The 24,282-nt window shown below is 39.7% G+C and overlaps 1 protein-coding gene across 2 annotated transcripts; it reads left to right on the top strand.

Moving 5' to 3' along the window:
- The first annotated feature begins 247 nt into the window (after positions 1–247).
- Positions 248–24,282, top strand: LOC134359381 (inhibitor of nuclear factor kappa-B kinase-interacting protein-like). 2 transcript variants are annotated; one of them, XM_063072543.1, is made up of 3 exons: positions 248–606; positions 5,817–5,934; positions 14,237–16,046. In XM_063072543.1, exons 1-3 carry the CDS (start codon positions 419–421, stop codon positions 14,942–14,944), a joined length of 1,014 nt encoding a protein of 337 aa, XP_062928613.1. In that variant the 5' UTR covers positions 248–418; the 3' UTR covers positions 14,945–16,046. The 2 variants fall into 2 exon arrangements, with proteins under 2 accessions (XP_062928613.1, XP_062928612.1); XM_063072542.1 differs by lacking the exon at positions 14,237–16,046 and adding an exon at positions 23,309–24,282 and having other exon boundaries at positions 251–606.

Here is a 24,282-nt window from a genome sequence, read left to right as displayed (position 1 = left end):
CAGATGCTGGAAATCCAACCAACACTTGGTGACTTGTGTTGCTTTTGAATATACTGTTACTGTAGTCTCTTTTCCCTACACCCCCACCAGTCCAGTTCTGAGTGAAAGCTCGCACATCGACGCTACCTGTTGGAATTTACCATTAACACAAGGGAGGTTGAGGCATCCTGTTGATCGTGTACGGGGTTATACGCTCAATGCGGTATCACAGGTCTTGTGTAATATACTCTTCAGAGATGCTCAAAGGGAACTGTACATTTAAACAGAATAAAGATCTTTTTTGTTCGACGGCGGACTGGCATGAGCGCTAGAGGTCCCCTCTTCGCTCACGGCTCCGGAGTTGGGTGTAGGGAGAAGTTCGAGCGCCTTTCTGCTGCCGGGAGAGGGACGAGTCCTCGGGGGGAAAATTGGCAACAAAATGTTGAGTGAGCTCAAGCACAGGAGGAAAGCCGCAGGTGGCAGCAGGCAAGACGATTCAGCGAGGGAGCAGGATGCGAAAGCGGAGCCGGAATCCGACACTGGGCCGGCCAGGGAAGACAGCCGGACGATAGACGTGAGGAGCGCCCTGTGTCTGCTCTCGCTGTTTGCCAGCGCGGCGCTCGCAGGGTGAGTGGACGGACGGATTAGTTGTCCCCATTTATAGGATGTTTCCCCCCAACAACTTCGGGAGGGGGAAGGGGAATGACTTGATCCAATAGATACAAGAACGAGAAAGTTTCGTTTTGCACAAAGTCAAACATTTTAATGTTTTAATGAGACGAAGGCTCTGTGGTTTTCTGTTGATCCAAAAATATTTAAAATTCTCCGTGCGTTTCTATGCGTATGGAGTCTGTTTCGGTCACTTTGCCGAGTCACAGAATGCAAATCTAAATCGGAGTTTTATTTTGGCAGCTCCCCGACGGAAAAGTTTTACTGGCGCCGAGAACTGGCTGCTGGGAGCGGGTGGGAGGCTGCTGGAGAGGGTGGGACGCTGCTGGGGAGCACCAACTGCACTCATTCCAGTGAGCCCCGGAGACGTAGTTACTCCGTTTCCCGTCCGTTATACGAGGGAACAATGCGGGCATTGTGACCCGTGGAGCTCCCTACACTCCGCTGCTGTCAGCGTTTCTCTGTTCGCTCAACGTCATGGATCGGCGTAGTTTTATTTTAAATAGACTCGGGAATATGGTTTACGAGTGTCTCGGGAGCAAGAGAAAATCTGCAGATGCTGAAAATCAAAGCAACAGACACAAAATGCTGGAGGAACTCAGGCAGACCAGGCGGTATCTATGGAAAAGAGTAAACAGTGGACGTTTCGGGCGGAGACCCTGCATCAGGACGAGAAAAAAAACGTCGGAATGAGAACATGGCGGGGACTAGAGGAAGAGGTAGTACGAGGTGGTAGGTGATGGGTGAAACTGGAAGCGGGGGTGGGGTGAAGTAAAGAGCTGGGAAGTTGATTGGTGAAAGAGATCCCGGGCTGGAGAAGAGGGAATCTGATAGAAGAGGGTAGAAGACCATGGAAGAAAGGGAAGGGGAAGAAGCACAAGAGGGAGGTGTTGGGCAGGTAAGGAGATAAGATGAGAGAGGGAAATGGGGAATGGTGAAGGAGAAGGGGACAATTACCTGAAGGTCAAGACATTGATGTTCATGTCATCAGGTTGGAGGCTACCCAGACGGAATACAAGGTGTTGCTCCTCCAATCTGAGTGTGGCCTAATCGCAGCAGTCCATGGTCTCCTTGCCTGCCGCATTGAGTCCACTCTCAAGTTGGAGGAGCAACACATTATATTCCATCTGGGTAGCCTCCAACCTGATGGTATGAACATCGATTTCTCGAACTTAGGGTAATTGCTCCCCTCATTCCTCTTCACCACTTCCCTCTCTCACCTTATTTCCTCATCTGCCCATCGCCTCCATCTGGTGCTCCTCTCCCTTCCCTTTCTTCCACGATCTCCTGTCAGATTCCCCCTTCTCCTGCCCTTTATCCCTGGCACCAGTCAACTTTCCAGCACTTTACCAGTTCCAATTTCACCTATCACCTACCACCTTGTACTTCTTCCTCCCCTCCCTCCATGTTCTTACACTGACTTCCCGTCTTTCTTTTCCAGCCCTGACAAAGGGTCTCAGTCCGAAATGATGACTGTTTACTCTTTTCCATAGATGCTGCCTGGCCTGCTGAGTTCCTCCAGCACTTTGTGTGTGTTGATTAGATCTCCAGCGTCTGCAGATTTTCTCATGTTTGTGATTTGCCACTTGCTGTTACATTATCAACCCATCAGCAAAAATGGAACTTTGATGCCTGATGCCTGATTCCAGTGACCTTTTAATGTTAGGGCAATGAGTGATTGGATAGATTGTTAATTGAAAATAAACAGTTTAATTAAATCTGAATTACTGGTGAAGTCTTTTGACAGAGTTTTCCTTTGTCTAAAGTGTACTTGTATTGAAGTTGATTTGTAACCAACATATTGTTGTGACAATCTTCTGTGGCAGCAGATAGTACAGTGGCTATCTCACAGAATGTTAGAGGAACTCTTCCCACTCTGTCTCCTGTAAAAATGCTATTCCTTTTTCTCATTTGCTTTGTCTCTGCTCCAAATGTTCCCAGGATGAGGCTTTTCTTTCCAGGCAGCATCGCTGGAAGGAAATAGACTAATGAAATTGCACTATGGGACCCTATCTTGACTGTTTATTCCACTCCATAGATGCAGCCTGACCTGCTGAATTCTTCCGGCATTTTGTGTGTGGTGTTCTAGAGTTCTACATCTGCCGAATCTCTTGTGTCACATTTTCTGAGACCAAGGTTCAATTCTGACCTGGTGCTGGCTGTGTGGAGTTTGCATATTCTCCCTCTGACTGCATATGTTTCCTCTCTTGTCCCAAAGAGATGCAGTTTGGTGGGTTAAATTGGCCATTTAGTATGTTGGTGAGAGTCCATGGGAGGTAATGGGAATTTGGGAAAAATATGATTTGAGTGCAGATGCTATAGTATGGAGCAGCAGGCAATCTCCTGGAGGAGTTCAGTGGGCCAGAAAGATATTCGCTATAGTTTAGGTCGATAGCCTGCATCAGGAGTTTATTGCTGATGTTGCTTGTTGAGCAGTATAGAAGAGACAGTCTTTGTGCTGTGTAACTATGATCATTGAGGTACTTTCCATCACAAGCTCAAATATAACAGTTCCAGATCTGCAAGGGCAATGGAAAGTTTTTTTTCCTGCCATTATGGCAGATCTTAATCCCATGTGCCTGCTATAACATGGTCATCCCTTGTCTGAACTTCTCTGGTCAGATGTAGAGGCTCGGCCCTGTTGGTCAGAAGCACCCTGGACTTTAGTAATGCTCAAACAGCAACAAGATCTTAGGTAGTGGACCACAGAAGCCCTATTCAAAGAAGATCCCCGAACACTATGCCTTACCTTCATCCTTTCTGGTTGTCTGAACTATCAGGATTTCTGAATCATTCTGACAAATGGAAACATTAACATTTTAAAAAGTGAAGTAAATTCAGCTGATAACACATAAAATTGACTTTAAACAAAATTGAAATAATTTAAAGTAGGTAATTAAATTTTCCCTTGCCCTTCAATCCTTGTGACCCTACAATCCCAACTGAGATCATTGGGATCATGAACCCTGGCACATGATTTGCCACTCACTCTGCCCCCTATCCACATGTAACCCAGGTTAATTGAACCCAAAGATGTAAAGTTAGAAAGTTCCACTTGCGGAGGGATGAAAACGAGGTTTACTAATTTTAAAAGAAGAGAATTTGAAAAAAAATGCGCTGTGCGAGAGGAGGCGTGGCTGACGCAGTCACAGACAAGGAGAGAAACAGCAACGATTAGAGCTGAAGACATGAACTGTTAAGAGTGGAATTAGTAGTGAGTATCTTTACCCTACTAACTTGAAACTCTCAGGGTGAAACACCTGGAGGAGAGACAATAGCGATAAAAGATTTATTGAAGCTATGGCTATAACACGCAGCAGCTTTAACGAGACAATATCAGCAGAGACAAGTGTCCAAGATCCTTACCATGTAGTCGGGAATTAGTTCTGTAAAATCATACTGTTTTTGTACAAGGTTGTGAACTGACTTGCTGTGGATGATAAACTATTTCATTCCAATGAACTAAGAAAGAAGATGGTGAGCTACCCAAGATTTGATGAACCAGCACGGGAACGAAACGTGTACTGATGCAGAGAATATAATACGGTTGGATGTATAAGTTATTTTCATTCAAAGAATCCGAATTTGATTTTCTGAAAGAACTGATTATTTTTGTAAAGACTTTGATAAGTTACTGATGAGATTTACTTAAAAGTTCTTTAGTTAAAAGTTAAAAGTTAAAAGTTGTGATGTTAGAGAATTGTCATGAAAGGAGTTAAACTATGTATATGTAATTTTTGAATTTGAATTTAAACTTGTAGATATACTGCCTGGAACTGAAACTGAAGTTACTATAATACTTGAGAATAGGAATTATATTTGGTTTTCTAACTAACTAGAGATAAGTAAAAAAGGGAAAGGTTAATCTATAAGCCTTTAAATAGGGAATAACACTAGATCGAATTAGTTAGAGAAATTGGAGTAACAAAGGTTATTCTAAGGAATCTCACTGATTCTATTTAAAAAGGAATTAGTTTGATATCTAAGATTTGGAACCTAAACAGAATGTTGGAATATTGAACTGTTCTTGCTCATGTACGTATCTTGTACATATTTGTTTTTTCCTTATAAACAAGCCTTATCTCTAGAAATGTGTGGTTTCTATTCACTGCCTCCTTTCGATACCTACTGGCACCTAGTATAATTTGATTTTCTCAAAGAGTGCACCAACTAGTCACACGCGATAAGACCGGTGCTACACAGGTGTTACACACAGCTTCCCTTTCAGTAGATTGAGCTACGGGATTAAACACTAATAAAGTTCAACGTACATTTTATTATCAAAGTACATATAGGTCACCATATACAAACCTGAGGTTCAATTTCCTGAGGACATACTCAGCAAATCTATAGAATTGTGATTTTAACACGATTAATGAGAGATCAACTAGAGTGCAGAAGACAGCAACTGTGCAAATGCAAATATAAGTAAATAGTAATAAATAACAAGAACATGAAATAGCAAGATAACAAGTCCTTAAAGTTAGATAATCATTTGCGGGAACATCTCTAAAGTAAGATGTAGTGATTGCCTTTGTTCAAGAGCCTGATGGTCAAATTCTTATGGGAGATCAGCAGTGAAGTGTATTGAAATGTTAGGTTCCAGAAACTTTCTCTAGTTTGGAATTTCCACACTTGACTACACATTACAGAAGTCCTAACCTTGCTGGCATTTGCCTGGATAAATTATCGGAAATTTTGGCATTGTTTTAGAATTAGAGTTAGCATTTTATTTCTTACATTCATCTCACATGAGGGAGTAAAAATCTTTACGCTGCATCTCCATCGCTACGTACAAGCAATAAGGAAGCGAAATGTGGGAGGGTATTGCCCAAACACTAAGATTATATACATAATTATCTTGTATACTCATATGTACAGTCAGATGTGCAAAATCAGTGCAGATGCTTTTCCACTTAAAGTGCAGATATTCAACAGCTGCAGAGAAATATAAAACTTGGTGGCTATGTGTTTCTGTTTCTTTCAAAATGGTACTTCTGAGAAACTTTTAGTTGAAACTTAGAACTTCTGAAGATCTGATCTCCTATGTGCTTATACCATTGTTATCTAGTATGGTTCCCAACCTGGCATAAAAGAAGTTGGGAACCCCTGATCTAGAAGTTGCCAATGCAGGATCATGCAGTAAATGCCAAGTTTCTTTTTTGCAGGGTTATGTTTCAGCAGTCAGCTAACTTTGTTGATCTGGAGCAGAAGTACCAGCAACTCTATACGAAACTTCAAGTTACCCAGGCCTTGGAAGATGAAGTTAGCAAAGTTTCAAAAAAGGTAGATGTAATGAAGGTACCTTGCAATAAAGAAAATCTGAAAAAATATATGTTTCAGTAAATAGCATGATAAAATTGTTTATGTTTTGGATAAAATACAGTAACCATTTTTGGTACACAACTACAATGGGCAGAATTCTGGGAACCAACAAATCATTATATCAGGTCCTGATGCAATTTGCAATTGAATTCAATAAAGATAAATTTGTGAGCTAAAATCAGAAACTTATCATTATAGTTGGTAATTTGGTTTCATTAGGAGAAGATAATCTCCTGACCTCAATTCAGCAGTCCGCACTTGATAATTATTGCTGCCTGTTTGTTTATTAAAATATTGATGAAATTGTCCATTGTTGTTTAGGGCTATTTGGGGTTGGCTGGTGAATGTGGTCATGCCAGAGTTGCCCTCATTCACAGAAGAAATCAAGAAAATAGTTTAATAATCCAATACTGAAACCTACAAATTAAGCACTTAGGTGTTACTAAAAGCTATGGACACAGCTTTTATTTAGATGTCTTGTCCCAGATCAAAGTTCAAAGTAAATATATTAACAAAGTACATATATGTCACCAAATACAATCCTGATATTCATTTTCTTGCGGGCATACTCAGCAAATCCAATAACCATAATTGAATCATTGAAAGACTGCACCCAACGGGGTGGGCAACCAGTGTGCAAAAGATAAACTACAAATAGAAAAGAAAAAAAAGTAATAATAATAAATAAATATCAAAAAACATTTGATGAAGAGTCCTTGAAAGTGAATCCATCAGTTATGGGAACAGTTCAATGATGGGGCAAGTGAAGTTTAGTAATATTCTCAAGGAATGAGATAATATCTTGTATATTGCACATTTTAAAATTGTAAGCAACAGTTTTATCGTTTTTTTAAAATGTCGCTTTATTTTGTTTTCATGAGCATCTATTTTCTTATGACTATTTTATATTATATTAGAATATTTTAGGAGTAAGCTTGCACGTTAACACATCTACATCCCAGAAATATTTTAAGGCACTCAACCTATGAGATTTGATTTGAGTTTCCATGGGTAACAGATCTGTCAAACTTGAATCTTCCTTCGGTGTTCTAATGGCATGAAATACAATTTGCATGCAAGTTAATTTTAAGTGGCATATTTAATGCATATTAAGCTTGATTGATAATATTTGTAAAACTATTGCATAGTTTGGGGTTACGCAGTGCACAGTATATAGCTTACCCAAAGGGTGAGGAAGTTATTTGTAGTGCCAAAGCAGATGATGTTTTGATTTCTTAGTGCAGGAAAAGATGAGCACGTTTTGTACAAGAGCGCATTCAGTTTTGATAAGGCTGTGCTGTATTTCAAATCAGCTGTATACAGCATAGAGGTCTTGGTCCCATCAGCACTGATTTAACTCATGAGCAACTCTAGATACATTTCCAAAATCATCATGGATAATTTTCAAAGTAAGCAAAGATATTGATTTACGTTTGTAATATTAAAATAGAGAATTTAAGATTAAAGTTTACATTGTCAGGCACCATCTTTGTCCTTTTAACAGCAGATTTCTGAGTTCCTTTGCAGTTTCTTAGGCACTTCTGTAATCTTTAAATGTGTGGTTTCTGCTGTCATTATCTAAGCTTTCTAATGGTCCTTTTGCAACCGTTAGTGGGAAAATTATGTAAATTCCTAAATATGTCATTTCTGCATGTTTTTTGACTCAACTATAAATAGTATGTTATGAAAACTGGCAGAGATGCTACTGATAAATTTCTCTCATTTCATTGCCGAGGAGGTCCTTATTATAATATTAGCTGCTTTCGATTATGGTCTGTTGCACAAGTCTGAGGTGAGCAGAGATTTTTGATGGGTATTTTTATTAATTTATGTTACCTTTATAATTGGCAATTTATATCAGAAGCCTCTGATGGTTCTGAAAGGTCGTAAGTGTGCTGAAGCAGTCAAGTCTTTTCATCAGCTTTGCTATAAACGATCTGTCCAGATTTGCTTCAGCATTATTAATTTTGCACTTTAAAATTGTGCCATAATTGGTCAAGGTAGCAAATCCCTTCCTTGGATGTAGGCATAATGAAAGTAATATTTTTTTCTGCTCGATCGAATACAAGTGAAAAACCTGTTTGGAATTTTGCTACCAACAAAGAGTCAAAGGAAATCTTTTACTCTCTCAGTGATCTACTATCTTTTGTCAAGATACCCTCCAGTGGAATGAAATGCTTTGAAGTTTTTGTGCACAGCTGGATTTCTGGAATAATCTCTGATTACTGCTATGACAGCTAGATATAGTATTTGGCATGTGTTACCTTTCTTCGTTAATAATAAGTATATGTGTGGATTTGTTTTAATAGTTTCTGTAATTTGCCAGATCTGCTGGTCCAGACAAGTAATGGGATTTCAACTGAAGTTACAGAAGTCAGTTGGGGGACTTTTAAAGAAGTTCCCTGCAATATAGATCTGAAGAGCTACACTCAACCCCATGCTCCATGAAAGAAAAATCTTTGCTTCTGTACTTGAGCTGTTGTAATAAATTTGCCTGTACTGTACTTTGCTTGGCCTATGGGTCAGAATAAATATAAAGGCATAGCGTACCACAGCACAGAAACAGGCCTTTTGGCCCATCTAGTCTGTGCTGCACTGTTACTCTGCCACACACGTCTACCATAGCCCTCCATCTCTCTTCCTTCCATGTACTTATCCAAGCTTCTCTTAAATGCTGCTCATTCCACACCTGAGCCACCCTCTGAGTGAAGAAGATTCCCCTTGTGTTCCCCTCAAATATTTCACCTTTCAATCTTAACCTATTAGCTTTAGTTCCAGTTTCACCCAACATCAGTGGAAAAGCTTGCATTTACCCCATCTATACTGTACCCCATTTAATTTTTTTATACCTCTATCAAATCTCCCGTCATTCTCTTTCACTTGCTCCAGGGAATAAAGTCTTAAGCAATTCAATTTTTCCCTATAACTCAGGTCCTCAAGTCCTGACAACATCCTTGTAAATTTTCTCTACAGTCTTTCAATTTTATTGATATCTTTCTTGGGTAGGTGACCAGAATTGCACACAATACTCCAAATTTGGCCTCACCAACGTTTTATACAACTTCAACACAACATCCTAACTTTTGTACTCAGTGCTCTGCTTTATGAAGGCCAATGTGCCAAAAGATCTCTTTATCACCCGATCTGCCTGTGATGCCACTCCATATTTCCATGTTCATATCCTAGCATCACTCTGCAAGGCATACCCTGGTTTGTCCTCTCAAAGTACATTACAGTTTGTCTGCCTTAAAGTCCATCTGCCATTTTTCAGCCCATTTTTCAAGGTAATCCAGATCCCGCTGCAAGTTCTGATAGCCTTCTTCAATGTCCTCCACACCGTCAATTTCGGTGTTATCACACATTAGTTTATCCAGTTTACCACATTATCATCCAAATTATTAATATGGATAACATGGCACCGAGCCCTGCAGCATACCACTAATCGTAAGCCTCCATCAGAGAGGCAACTGTCTACTACCAGAATCCGACTTCTCCCAATAAGACTAAGCCAATGTTGGATCCACTTTACTGCTTCATCCTCAATGCCAAGTGACTGAACCTTCTGGATCAGCCTCCCATGTGGGACTTTGTCAAAGGTCCTTCTAAAGTCCATGCAGACAATGTATACTGCCTTTCCTTCATCAATTTTCTTGGTAACCTCCTTAAAAAAAATGGCACAATTGGCTAGACATGATGTACCATGTACAAAGCCATGTTGACTATCCCTAACTGGGCCCTATATATGTTGTTGCTTAAAATATCTTCCAATAATTTATCCACTATGTTAGGCTCATTGGTCTATAATTTTCTGGCTTCTTCTTAGAGCCCTTTCTTGAACAACAGAACATTGTCTATCCTCTGGTTTGCTCGCACCTCAACTTGGCTCAGGATGTTTCAAATACCTTCTCGATTTATTTATTGAGATACAGCACAGAGTGGGCCCTTTCGCCCTCTTGAACTGCACCGCCCAGCAACCCCCGATTTAACCCTCGCCTAATCATGGGGCAATTTACAATGACCAATTAACCGAGCAACCAGTATGTGTTTGGACTGTGGAGAAAACTGGAGCATCTGCAGAAAACCCACACAGTCACAAGGACAGTATACAAATTCCTCACAGGCAGTGCGGGAATTGAACCTGGGTCACTGGTAACCTGGTAAAGCGTTGTGCTAACCACTACACTACCACGCCACCCTACGTTACCTCTGCCAGGGCCTCTGCAGTTTCTGCACTAGCCTCCCTCAAGGTCCAAGGGGACCTATGCACCCTAATTTGCCTCAACACAGCAAGCACCTCCTCTTCTGTAATCTCGGTATGGTCATGAACTCTACCCTTATGCCTTAGTTCTATAGACCCTGTGACCCATCTTCTGAGTAAAAAATTCTAATATTTATGAACTTCCCCATCTCTTTCAGTTCCATGCATAGACCATGCTGATCTATAAATTGTCCAATTTGTCCCTTGCTATCCTTTCTGCTTTTAATATGTCTGTAGAAGCCCCTGGGTGTCTCCTTCACCTTGTTTGCCAGAACAACCTCATGCCTTCTTGTAACCTTCCTAACTTCCCTGTGAAGTGTTTAAGTGTCATAATTTAAACAATAATCTCTGTTTGAGAAAAGTTTCAACTCTGTGGGTCACTATGCTTGCTTTGATCATTATAGTCTGATATAATTCTTTCTCTCTGCAGGTTTTCAACTGTAGTTATGACTTTTGCTGGATTCTTTATAATATAATCATTTTTTAAGTACTCTGATTTAACCTTAAACAACCAAAAAAAACTATTCAGTTTTTACCATGGATGTCCAATCTCTATGCACCTCTATCCCACACCAAGAAGGCCTAAACCTCTCTGCTTCTTTCTCGACAAAAGACCCAACAGTTCCCCTCCACCACCACCCTCTTTCATTTGGGCGGAACTGGTTCTCACCCTCAAATTACTCCTTCGGCACCACCTACTTTTTCTAAACTCAAGGGTAGCCATGGGCATCCACTTGGGTCCATGCCTGCCTTTTCTTTGGCTGTGGGCAACAGTCCATGTCCTAAGCCTTCCCTGGTAATGCTCCCCATCTCTTTCTGTGCTACGTTGACAACTCTATTGGTGCTGCTTCATGCACCCATGCTGACCTTGTCAATTTCATCTACTTTGCCTCCAACTTCCACCCTGCCCTTAAATCCACTTGGTCTGTTTATGATACCTCACTCCCCTATCTAGATCTCTCGCTCTCCATCTCTGGAGATAAACTGTCTACCAATATATTTTATTAACCTACCAATTACCATGGCTACCTTGACTATACCTCTTCCCACCCTGTCTCCTGTAAAAATGCCCAGCCCTTTTCTCAGTTACTTAGTCTCCGCCACATCTGTTCCCAGGGTGAAGTTTTCCTTTCCAGGACAACAGAGATATCTTCCTCCTTCAAAGAACAGGGTTTTTCTTTCTCTACCATTCATGCTGCCCTCACCTGCATCTACTCCATTTGCGCTTCCTGATGCCTTAATAGGGACAGAGCTCCTGTTGTCATCATCTACCAGCCCATGAGCCTCTGCATCCGGAGCTCTACTTTGCCTATCAACTAACTTCTCTTCTTTTTTCCAGTCCTGATGAAGAGTCTCACCTGAAACGTCAACTGTGTACTCTTTTCCATAGACGCTACCTGACCTGCTGAGTTTCTCCAGCATTTTGTGTGCGTTACGATCTAGCTTGCCCTCCTTCCCCTCTCTCCACCTTTTTATTCTGGCATCTTCCCTCTTCCTTTCCAGTCATGATGAAGGGTGTTGGCCCTACATGTCAACTGTTTATTAATTTCTGTAGATGCTGATTGACCTACTGAGTACCTCCAGCATTTTATCTATGTTGCTGTACAATTTTGTTTTCTTTTACAGTATTTCCATGAAACAAACATGTTATTGCTGGTTTTCTTATGCTGCAAGCAGAGATTTTCTTCATGTTCTTTTGGCTATGTCCTAAAGATAATTTTCCAGTAGCTCATATTAATACAGATGACTATGGCACCTTTGGAATTTAATTAAAGAAAAAGGCTTATTTCAATAACAAGAAAATTCCACAGATTATAGTCAGTAAACTCATATAGTTCACTCATATCATTCAGGGATGGAAATCTATTTGGTCTGCGTACATGTAACTTCAGACAGATTTGAGTATGTTGTTGATTCTAAAATGGCTGAAGAAGCGCTTTTGCTTGGGTTAGTAATGGATGGACAATAAGTGGATGGGGGCATGGCAGTGTAGTGCTCAACACTTTACAGTACAGACGACCAGGGTTCAATTCCTGCCACTGCCTGTAAGGAGTTTGTAACCGCTCCGGTTTCCAACCACAGTCCAAAGACGCACCGGTTGGTCATTGTAAATTGTCCCGGGATTAGGCTAGGATTAAATTGGGGGATTGCTGGGTGGCGTGGCTCGAAGGCCAGAAGGGCCTACTCCTCCCTGTATCTCAGTAAATAGATAGATAGATAAATAAATAAATCATCACCTCACCAGTGAACAGACAAATAAAATGATTTTGCAATAGTATTTATTTATGCAAAATTGTATGATTTTTTTCTCTCCAAATAGTAGGTCAGCAAACTTCTGTGGACAACAGCACTCTGTTACTGCTTTCCCTTGGATTACTTCTTGTTGTAGACTTATAGAGATTTTGTCAGCATTGCAGTCTTTATTCTATAGATCACTGCTTCAAAAATCGTGTGGTGACTTATTAAATGAATACATAACAACTTGGAGTACAATGTGTTACCTACACGTTGGTATCATGCTGATAAGATGATGTTCAAAGGGAGCTGTGTTTTTTTGTACAGAAGTCATTGAAAACTGAAATACAGACAGAGCAGATTATTGAAAAAAGGCAAACTGGTATGGTGCTAGTGGATTTGAGTATAAGAGTAAAGAGTACAATTATCTAGGACATTTAGGGAAACCACTCCCTAATAATTGTGTCAAACGTTTTACTTTTTACCTTTTAAGAGGAACTTGTTTTAGATCAAGTGTTCCCAACTTTTTTATGCCATGGACCCTTACCATTCCCTGAAGGGTCTGTGGACCTCAAGTTGAGAGCCCCTGTTTTAGAGATAGTCCAGTGAAGAATCAGCAGACTGTTTTCTGGGGTGGCAGGTCTGTCATATGAAGGAAATTCAGTAGATGAGGCTTCTGTTCTTTTGAAGATAGAAGAATGAGAAGTGATCTCCTCCTTAGAGTATTCGTGGGGAGTGTATTGCCCCTGCTGAGAGGTCTAGAACATCGGGTCACAATCCCAAAATAAGGGGTGGGTCATGTGGGACCAAAATGAAGGGAAATTTCTTCAGTTAAACATGGTAAATCTTTAGATGACCCAGTCATTGATAGCATGCAAAACAGTGATTTAAAAAATTCTGGATTTAATAGAATCAAGTGATATAAGGACAGGAAAGGAAAATGGTCATGATCTTGTTGAAGAACAGAGCAAGTTCAAGGGACTGTATGGCCTATTCTCACCACTAATGTTCATCCATTTAAAAATTTTCGGCACTAAAAATGTGCTCATTCTTTTTAGTGTGTACATTTATTGATTGTGTATTGCTTGAAGCTACTATGAAAAGCTCAAGAACTGTTCTCTTACCTACTTGCACATATATAGGCATCCGTTATTCACATGAGACCATGGATTTGTGCCTTTGGCGCAGGCCTGGGCAAGGTTGTATGGAAGACCAGCAGTTGCCCATGCTGCAAGTCTCCCCTCTCCACGCCACAGATGTTGTCCAAGGAAAGGGCATTAGGACCCATACAGCTTGGCACTGGTGTTGTCGCAGAGCAATGCGTGGTTAAGTGCCTTGCTCAAGGACACACATGCTGCCTCTGCCAAGGCTTGAACTAGCAACCTTCAAATCACTAGAGGAACGCCTTAACTACTTGGCCACATGCCAACATAACTGAGTTGCTATTGCCCCTCATCCAATTGTCCTAGGGTCTACCTGAGGATTGTTGCTGGAGAGAAGTAGTTTGCCTATCTCAGACATCAAAAGACTGTTGTTCACCTGAAATATGGCGATAAGACAATTCTGCATTTCTGACTCCTAATTTATTCTTAAACTTCATGAACCTCAGTGAATTTCTTAACAGATATCACTTGAAAAAATAATTTTCTTTTTGAAATAGTGACATGGAGATTGACTATACATGCACTTACTAATTATTTGAGAGTGATGTTGGCCAAACTTGTATGGATGATTAAGCAGATTTGCACTTGTTTTGTGTTGTGGATGCAGCTGGAATTATCAGAAGAAGTCCTGCAGAAAGCCCTGTCATCTAGCTCGGTCGTGACTTTCTTTGAACAGGAGATGTCAGAGCTGCGTGGCAGTATGAATAGTTTACAAAATAAAGAACAGACAATAGCAAGAAAAATGCAGAATGTCAACAAAAACTTCCAAAATATTTCAGATACATGGAAACAAAGCTTAAATGAAATAAACAGCGAGATTGCAAACCTGAAGTCAGAGTCAAAGAACATGCACAATAACATTAAATTGGAAATTAATACTGTCGAACAAGGCATGAAGGAACTCAACGAAAAGATGGAAGAATTAGAAGTTAGTACTTTGGGAAATACAAGAGCAATCAAAGAACAAGAGGAAGAAGATTTGGGTGGCCTGGACAAACAAGCAAGCTGGAATACAAAGAGTATCGAGGGCCTAGCTGATCAACAGAGGAATTTGATCTCAAAGGATATGGAGTTCATGGAAAAACTGACTGAATTTGAAGCAAAGTTTAAGGAATGCGAAGAAGCACTTCCAATAATAGATAATGGTGTCCACTCTGTCCTCAAGGTGTCCAGAGACCTTATAACTACAGAAAAGAAAATGGATGACATGACCGTTCAGATGTTTAATTTGGAAGACAATATGCTAAAAGTCATAACTGAGATACTAGATATGAAAAAACAACTGGAAGTATTGCAGTCTGACTCTGCTTCTTAAAGCTCAATAATGCTGTGAAGGATTCTCATGGAATGTAACAAGATGTGAGAAAGAAGAATCATTCCACAGTTAAATTTAATGTTGCACTTTGAGCAGGAAAGCGATATTCTATTAATACAAACTCAATCATCTTTGCTATGTGCTGTTAGATAGACATCATCTGCTGATAACTGAAAGGACAAACTATTCCCGTTTTCCAGAAGATGAACTACATTATATTCCATGTTTGCTTATAGTACAAATGAAGATTGCACCCAACTTCTGCAAATAATCAACAGGAGACAGTATTGATGTTCATTGTCTTTGAACCCCTGATCAAAGATCATGCGGTCATTAAGGTTTTGAATTATTTTAGCATTTTGATTGAGAAACATTACGGTTGAAGATTATGGACATGAATGGTTGACTGCTTCACTTTCCGCAGTTGCTATCTATCAGACCTGCTTATTTACAGAAAAGTTTGTTTTGGGGAAAGAATGCGAAAGGCATGTTGCATATAATAATGGACGGATGGCTGCAGTGAGTCAGAACTACTATGATTAACACATCCTTGTGGTGCACTTTAGGCCACTTGTTGTTTCACTTCAAGTGTTAGCTGCTCCACACAAGTAATTGACAAAAATGCTTTCACACACATTGAAAAGTGTGAGGAATGACCTGGTATTTGGACGATTTAAATGCCAGGCCGGGCGGATTGAAAAGGCAGGTTGTTGGGACCAGATGTGAGGGTCGGGCTGGGGTTCTGCTTGCTGCTCAGTGACGTTTACTCAGCTCTGCGCTGAACTGAGGCTGAAGCTGTGGCCTACTCTGGGCTTCATGTCTACGGACTCACTTTTGTTCTGAATGCTATTTGCTTATTTTTATTGTTTGTATGATTTGATTTTTCTCTCTGCACATTGGGTCCATTTTTATGGGTTCTTTTGGGCTACTTTGTTGTGGCTGCCTGTAAGGAGACAAATCTCAAGGTTGTATAATGTATACAGATTTTGATAATAAATGTGCTTTGAACTTTGATCAGTATCAGTGATGATGTTCTTCCATTTCAATGTTATATGCCTTTTTAACTCATAACTCACTTGAAATTGCAAGCTTTCACACAACACATTACCTCAGGAGGACGAGCAGCATCAGTGGTTTGAGACCCTGCAGCAGGACTGAGGGTGGAGCGGGAAAACAGTGTAAAGAGGAAAGGGAAAGGTGTGAGACAGGTTAATAGGTGAAAGTCAGATCAAGAAGCAGTGAAGGTTGATGGGCAGATAAAGGCAAATGGGAGAGGGAAGAGGTGAAGTTGGGGGACACGAAGGTGGGTGACAGGTAAATGCAGGTAAGGGGAAATAAGGTGGGAGGCAGATAGAGCTAGGTGGAGTCTTAAGGTAGAGAAAGTTTGGATAGTGATGAGTGTAATCAAAAGGAGTACATGTGCAAGAATCTGATCAATAAACTTTAAATTTTTATCTCATTCTTTTACACTCCTTTATCTAAGAGACTCTAATTGAGGCACGTGGATGAAAGAAAAATGGAAGGCTATATGGGAGGATATTTTTTTTAATGGCATAAATTAGTAAGAAATCCTGGAGAAGACACATAGAAAACTTTCTTTATTGTCTGGGTACATTACAGAGTCAGTATAGAATTGTCTGTTGTATTTCTGCCCCCTAAACTCCCTCTCCCCATTGCTATTGATACTGGCATTACAATAATATGGTGACATTCTTCATGCCAGTGCGAGAGATCTTCTAAATAATTACAAAGTAAAGTTGTTGTCATGAGCTAATTTCACCAAGTAAAGTTTTTTAAAAAGTTGAACTGGAATAATGATTTTTGAGGCCCTCCGCTGGTCATGGTCAAACATGGATATTGCACCCTAGCTGTCTCCAGAACACGATGTGCAAACCCATGCAGTACAATATGGAGAGCAAGCTGTTGCCCATGCCACAGGCTCTCCTCCTCCACACAGCTGATGAATCCGAAGGAACAGCAGAGACCGATACACTTTGGCACCGGCAGCACTGCAGAAGTTGTCAGGCAGCGTTGAACTCAATGTTGGACTTCCTTAGGGACTGCAGCCCCAGATTTTTCCTTTGGTTTTATTCCCAAAGCCTTCCCCATGAGCGGGTGTAGCCGCAAGGCAATGGAGGTTTGAGATCAGAGTTTTCCTTCTCCTTGATGAGCTGCCAACCACGGCTGCTGACTCCCATCTGCCTGAATGGATTAATATCATTTTGAAATATAGGCAGCATGAACAATAGTTGAACAGATTTCATAGTAATAATTTGTGATAGTACAAATTACTTGGTTTATTTAGTAAAAAAACTTGCATCCAAATCAGTGTAAATTTTTTAAAAATCTACAGAGGCTGAAATTCCAGAGCAACACCCACAAAATGCTGGTGGAAGTGGACAGGTCAGGTAGCATCCATGGAAATGAATAAACAGTCAACATTTTGGGCTGAGACCCTTCACAAGAACTGGGAAGGAAGCGGGGTGATGTCAGAATAAGAAGGTGGGGTAGGGGAAGGAGACAGGTCAGAAAGTGAAAAGGGAAGCCAGGTGGGTGGGGGGGGGGTGAAATAAGAATCTGGGAATAATATTTGGAAATGGTAAAGGGCTGGAGAAGAAAGAATCTGACAGGAGAGTAGATCATGGGAGAAAGAGAAGGAGGGGTACCGGGGGAGGTGATGGCAGGTGAGGAGAAAATGTAAGATGCCAGAGGGGGGAATTGAAGAAGAGGGAAAGGGGGAGAATGAAAAAAAGTACATGAAGTTGGAGAAATCAATATTTATTCCATTCAGGTTGGAGGTTACCTAGACAGAATATGAGGTGTTGCTCCTCTGCCCTGAGAATGGCCTGGTAGTGGCAGAAGGGCAGGCCATGGACTGACATGTCAGCATAAGAATGGAGATAGGAATTAAAATGGTACTCCTGCATTTTATGGAGGGAAATGAGGTGCTTGACAAAACTGTCCCCCAATCTACATCGGGTCTCACCAATGTAGAGGAAGTCACATCGGGAGGACTGCATACAGTGGCTGACACCCGCAGGTTCAGAGATGAAGTGAGGGAGCAGGTGAACGGGCAGGTACTGCACTGCTGCTGCTTGACGGGTTAGTCGCCAGGAGGGGGAAGAGTTGGGAAGGTTGAATGGACAAGGGAATCACAGAGGGAGTGATCTCTGCTGCAGAAAGCAGAGAGTGCTAAAATTCTGATGAAGGGTGCTCAACCTGAAAAGTTAAACCTGTTTCTCTTTCTACAGGTGTAGCCTCACTTGCAGAGTACTTCCAGCTTTTACATGTCCACTATAAATGTCTAAATATAGATTTATCCAGGTTGTGCTCTAGAGCAATATTTATGGCCTTATTAGTGATGGCTGATGCCGCTATAATTAGCCGTCTCTATTTTCTGAGGAGACTGAGGTCCTTTAACATCTGCCGGACGATGCTGAGGATGTTCTACGAGTCTGTGGTGGCCAGTGCAATCATGTTTGCTGTTGTGTGCTGGGGTAGCAGGCTGAGGGTAGCAGACACCAACAGAATCAACAAACTCATTCGTAAGGTCAGTGATGTTGTGGGGATGGAACTGGACTCTCTAACGGTGGTGTCTGAAAAGAGGATGCTGTCCAAGTTGCCTGCCATCTTGGACAATGTCTCCCATCCACTACATAATGGACTGGTTGGGCACAGGAGTACATTCAGCCAGAGACTCATTCCACCGAGATGCAACACTGAGTGTCATAGGAAGTCATTCCTGCCTGTGGCCATCAAAGTTTACAACTCCTCCCTTGGAGGGTCAGACACCCTGAGCCAATAGGCTGGTCCTGGACTTATTTCCTGGCATAATTTACATATTACTATTTAATTATTTATGGTTTTATTACTATTTAATTATTTATAGTGCAACTGTAACAAAAAACAATTTCCCCTGGGATCAATAAAGTATGATTATGACTATGACTAATTATTTATTCAGAATGGACTATTTAGTCTATAAATGATATTGCCTGTTTTAGAGAGGTTCATCCTTAATACCATGCTTTTAAACACCCTTTTAATGGCATGGCTTTGCTACTGCACTGTATGACCCATGAAAAGATTTGTCTGTAACTATTATAAACTTGATATTGAAAAATCTTGCCTGTGGAGTCCCTAACACAAGACACAGTAGAACAGCAATTTCTCTTAAATTTTTAGTTTCTAAGAAATTGGTAAATTTATTATTGTAAAATCGCAGTTGCCAGCACGCTAATTGAAATCCAGTATTAAATATAATTGTTAATGTTTGCAAGCTAGAATTAATATTCAGTTTTATTGTTGCATTTGGTCACCTTCACAAGTAAATACAGGGCTATAGATACAATCAGCCTAGCAGTTCGTTGATCTGGAACTGAACCAAAGCAAAGGAGGAGAGGTGAAAATTATGCTTTGGCATTATACACTGGATTTCAGTGCTTGTAAACTAAAAATAAAAGTGCAGATCCTGACTACTAAATTTCCACTGTGGCTTGACATCAAGATTATTATTAATTCATTACTGGACTTGCTCCGTATAATGCACAAGTTTAGCACAATCCTGCAGAATTATTACCACAGTTGTAAGCAGTTCCTAATTAACCTACAAACTGCCATTTCAACAATCAACTACGTTACAATGAGACAGCTTGGAGTAAAAGAAATCTTCCCTAAACCATCATGTATATATTGAGAGGGAAAATATTATAGAAAATGTGATAGTTTAAATAAAAACTGCAAAGTTATGTTTGAGTCAGTGGATATTTCTAGATTACTTCAATTATCTGCATTAATATGTTTATGCACAACACAAGTATTGTGTATTTAATATTTCAGTAATATTTGAGTATTCTTGTTGATAAATATATTATTTGATTAAGCATTCTTGTTGGTTTAAATAATTAATTATGGGTTGTATACAGTATAAAAATATGTGAATTGCATACATCATCATACTACCGTGTGATACATGCACGACTTGCTTAAAGTAAATTTGAAGTTACACCTGCATTTTGGACTCCTGTGTTTTTGTTTGAATTAGTTTAGTGTTGTGAAGTTAGAAAACAGAACAGGTATAATAATGAAAATCTATTTTCCATTAAGATGCATTGACTAAATTTAAACAGAAAATAGATTTGACGATGCCTGTTTTCCATTAACTTTAACTAAATATCAACTGAAATAGACACTTGTGAGTGATAAATAAAATTTCGGTGTTTCTATATTTATGTTATCACCAGGTATATTCTTTGGAGCTCCAAGATTAACATAAAGTTAATTTTCATTTGTAAATCCTATAAACTAACTTGGAGTTAAGTACTGATGGTGAGTTGTCTAGGCAGCTGTAGATTTCTCATCTATGGTCAGAAAATTGCATTCTGTGCATTTGTAAGCATTCTGAGAAAAAAATATTAATTAAATAGACAAAACACATCTGCAAATAGATTTTGGAAAAAGGACACGTGAGTCTGCAGACTAGAATCAAGAGCGAAAACAAGCACCCTGCATCTGGACTGAGAGTGTAGACCGGAGATAAAGAGGAGAGAGGAAGTGGCAAGGCAGAGGCTTGCAGACAGTAGCTGGAACCAGGTGAGGAGGGAGATGATGGACAGCTGGAGCCAGGTGGGGGAGCGGAGGGATGGAATCGGGAGACAGTCACTGGTGCGTGAAAGGCAGAGGAATTAAATGATGCTGAAGGAAGTACAATGGAAATCTAATCTTTGTTGTATGCAGCATTCAGTTTTCCCCAGCAGGCTTGCCACAGACCTTAATGTGATAATGGCCAATTTTAACTGAGGGATTATTGTTGACAAGAGCTCACAGAGAAAATCTCCTTGAATTAATGCCGTGAAACGTTTCTTTCATTGGAGTAGGCAGGGGTTTGGTTTCATGATTCATCCCAAGAGTATTATCTCAAAACTCTCTTCATACAGTGGAGAGCCATCTCCACTGTACATACATCTGATTCAGAGGCCACATCTGATACTGAATGATATAACATGAAACAGAATCTAAATTCAAAGTTTTTTCAATTTTATTGGGTTTTTAGTTTGCCCTGGTAAGGAAAATGGTCAGGAATCCAAACTGGTGCACATGAGCTCTATTTTATTCCTTGATTTGGGATTCAAATGTTGTGCTTGGACGTATAGAGTTCTTCAATTTAATAGCCATGTGTAATATGTCATATCCTCTAGAAGGGAGTGACAGTAATGTTAATGTTGTAAATTTATATAAGTTTACTTTTCGCGGCCAAGTAATGGATCACTTCCATTCCTTAAAATGACTAAAGGTTAGCATCTACTGAAGCAACTTTCTGATAGTCCCTTACATTCATTTTTATGACATTATTATAGGCAAAATAATACCTTAAAGCACAGGATGAGGTTTATCAGCCAACTGAGGTCACGCTGGCTTTAGGTTGTTTGGAGAATTTAGGAGTCCCTTCAACAGCTCTTTCCTCTGTAACACTGCAAATATTTTCCCTTTACACATTGACTTCCTTTTCACAATTTGAGTTTTCTTTCACGATACATTCAGAATTCCAACTTACGAATATTTGGGGTTTTTCTTCTCCTACCTCTTGTGCTGGGGATTCTTGGCCCATTTTGTCATTTAGTGACTAGACGATAGTTCCATAAATGACAAAGATGATTCAGATTGAAAGCAGAATGTTCTCATTTTCAGCTCCTACACAGAGCTTACTCCTACTCAAAGTTCAATTTTTTTAAAAAATTTATTTTTTCAGTGAGATTTACAGGAAGATGTTTCCAGCTTGGCATTGCTGCCTGCCACACCTCCAGCAGTGCCCTTAAGTCAGCTGCAGGGGACCACCACTCATTGATGTTTTGCCCCCTTAGCCCTGGTGCATCAACTAAAAACCCTAGCCTGTTTGACTAATAACTTGGAATTTCACATTGAAATCATGGAGGTGGAAAGTGATAGTTCACTGAAAATTCTGGTACTGTGTAACAAAAAGTACGATTAAAAGCTATGTTGATATGCCCAATTACCAGTGGGACACTGTAGGAGTGTTTTCAATTTTTCCATTTCTAAATAGTGGTAGAATTGTTTAAATAATTATATGTTATACAATTATTTAAATGAAAAATCGATGTGATTTATTCTCTGAGTTATAATTCTTTACTACAAAGGGTAAAGAATAACAAAACATGATTCAACATAATTTGTTTTTTTTGTTAACAGTATCCTATTTATATAAGTTGAATGCAGCTTCTGTCATTTAGCCCTACTGTCTTCGAGCTGAGTGTCTCTTTCCAAACTGCCATACTTTGCAGTTTCAGCTCAACCACATCCCAACATTTTTCAGAATTTGCTCTCTGTATTAGTAATTCTTTCTCTCGCTTTCTTACTTTCTGCCGTCAAAGTCAATGGTGGTAATAGTCATGCTACATTCTTATTTCTCTCTCTCTCTCCCTCAGTCTCACTTTCTCTCTCCTTCTCTCACTCTCACTCTCTCTCACATAGACCCTCTCCGCACTTTTGTCCTCTACTAACTACCAACAGGTTGCAGGAGACAATACAATCAACTTGGAGTCACAAAGAATCTGAACTGTTCAAATGAAATCATTAGCAACCCCAGTTTTAACTAAAACAGGAGCATTTATCCATTTGAATGGGAAATTTCCTCCAGGTGAAGTTTGCTGACATTCTGTAATCTAGGAATATTATGACCTAAAACAGGTTTTCATTATGACTTAAAACTACCTAAAATATAGATAAGAATGGAAAATCGTTTGTTTAGAATTTTGTGATTTTTTTTTCCCCACTGCATTTATATTTTTACATACATTTGAACAAATATATGCTTTAAAATCCTGTTCAAAAATATGCTTGTATTGGTATTTCCATAATTAATATGGCTCAACCCACAAAGGTAACTACAGATTGTAATGTATTTTGTTAATTAATTATTTGCTAGCTATAGACCATTTATATAAGTAGAAGCTATGAATCATTTAGCCCTTTCTCCTTAGACCTGAGTATGTAATCTAGTACAGTACTGGTGCTGCATTGTCAATTATGTCCTTGAGATCAGATGCGATCCACCAGGTGAAGTTACAGACTGATTATCTGAGGTGTTCCCTGAATATGGTTATGCATTAATCCAGCAATAAACTAATTAATTATTTATCTTATTTTATTATTGTATATGGGAACTATGTGGCAAGAATGATTGTTGGTGTTGTGAAAATAATAATACCATATATTTGAACACAAGAATGTTTCTGAGAGACATGGTGGTGTATATTCTTAGTGTTTACATAAAAGAAAAATACTTCTAAGTTAGTGATTTTTAAATTTAATTTTTGCCACTGAAATGGCTTGCTTCTCTATCTGTAGTGTGAAAGTGCACAAGAAGTTATGGACAAACTGAAAGACCATTCCCTGCTAAAACAAGTTGAAAACCTGCAGACCGAGATGACAAAAATGAAGATTTGGTCAGCCACCGTCACTGAGAAGAGAAATGAGTTGGACGAGAAATTAGTTTCTCTTTCTGATACCATAGAAAGGATAGAAAAGAGTACAGTTCAAATATCAAATGATGTCACCACAAAGCTCTCGGGTATCAGAACTGATATTCGCCGAATATCTGGTCTGGATTCGGATATTAGTTCACTGAAAGATTCTTTGCATGAATTGGAAAGCAAAGTGACAAGTGTAGAGAAGACAGCCATCCACAACATTGGGGACTTAATTGCAACAAGTGTTGAAAGAGTCACACAACTGAAGAACTTGGTCTCTGGAAATACGGACAAAATTGGGTTTCTCCAGAAGAAGTTGACTGAATTAAAAGCGGAAGATGATAAACTGTCCAACAGACTTTTTAGTTTGGAAAATAGTCGAGCCAAACTTCTGAAAGCAATTATGTTTGCCAATGATCTGAAACCTAAAGTTTTCAATTTAAAGAAGGATTTCTCCCTCCTAGAACCACAAGTGAATGATCTCATTGGAAGAATTGGTCAAATTTCTTCTGATTTACAGGAAAGAAATGAGGAAATCGCCAACTTGAGAAAAGAAATAGCTAACTGCACTGCAAATGCAAATGAAAATCAGGCGGCAAAAGATCGACGAAGTCAGATTACTGCTATGGGTCAATGATTGTATTTTTTATAGCAGGAGGCTAAGTTACAGAATTACCTGAACTTGTCTGTAGTTTGCATTATTGACAAAGCTTTTTGTTTTTCTTTTATTACTGAAAATGTACTGATATCTGGCAGATTTGGTTCATTTTCTACCACGTTAATGTATAATGATAAAAATCTCAGAGAAAACTATTAGTATGTAACATGCCTTCAGAAAGTTACAGACATTGA

The sequence above is a fragment of the Mobula hypostoma genome, chromosome 20 (genome assembly GCF_963921235.1).
Source record: "Mobula hypostoma chromosome 20, sMobHyp1.1, whole genome shotgun sequence".
Lineage (NCBI taxonomy): Eukaryota > Metazoa > Chordata > Chondrichthyes > Myliobatiformes > Myliobatidae > Mobula > Mobula hypostoma.
Note: the sequence above shows the minus strand (reverse complement) of the source record. Positions and strands in the feature narration are given on the sequence as shown.

Excerpts from the sequence above, each read along its gene's own strand:
- LOC134359381 (XM_063072542.1), top strand. The coding sequence starts at position 419 with ATGTTGAGTGAGCTCAAGCACAGGAGGAAAGCCGCAGGTGGCAGCAGG. Across the intron at positions 607-5,816 it reads GCCAGCGCGGCGCTCGCAGG|GGTTATGTTTCAGCAGTCAG; the intron begins GTGAGTGGACGG and ends TCTTTTTTGCAG. Across the intron at positions 5,935-23,308 it reads TTAGCAAAGTTTCAAAAAAG|TGTGAAAGTGCACAAGAAGT; the intron begins GTAGATGTAATG and ends CTCTATCTGTAG.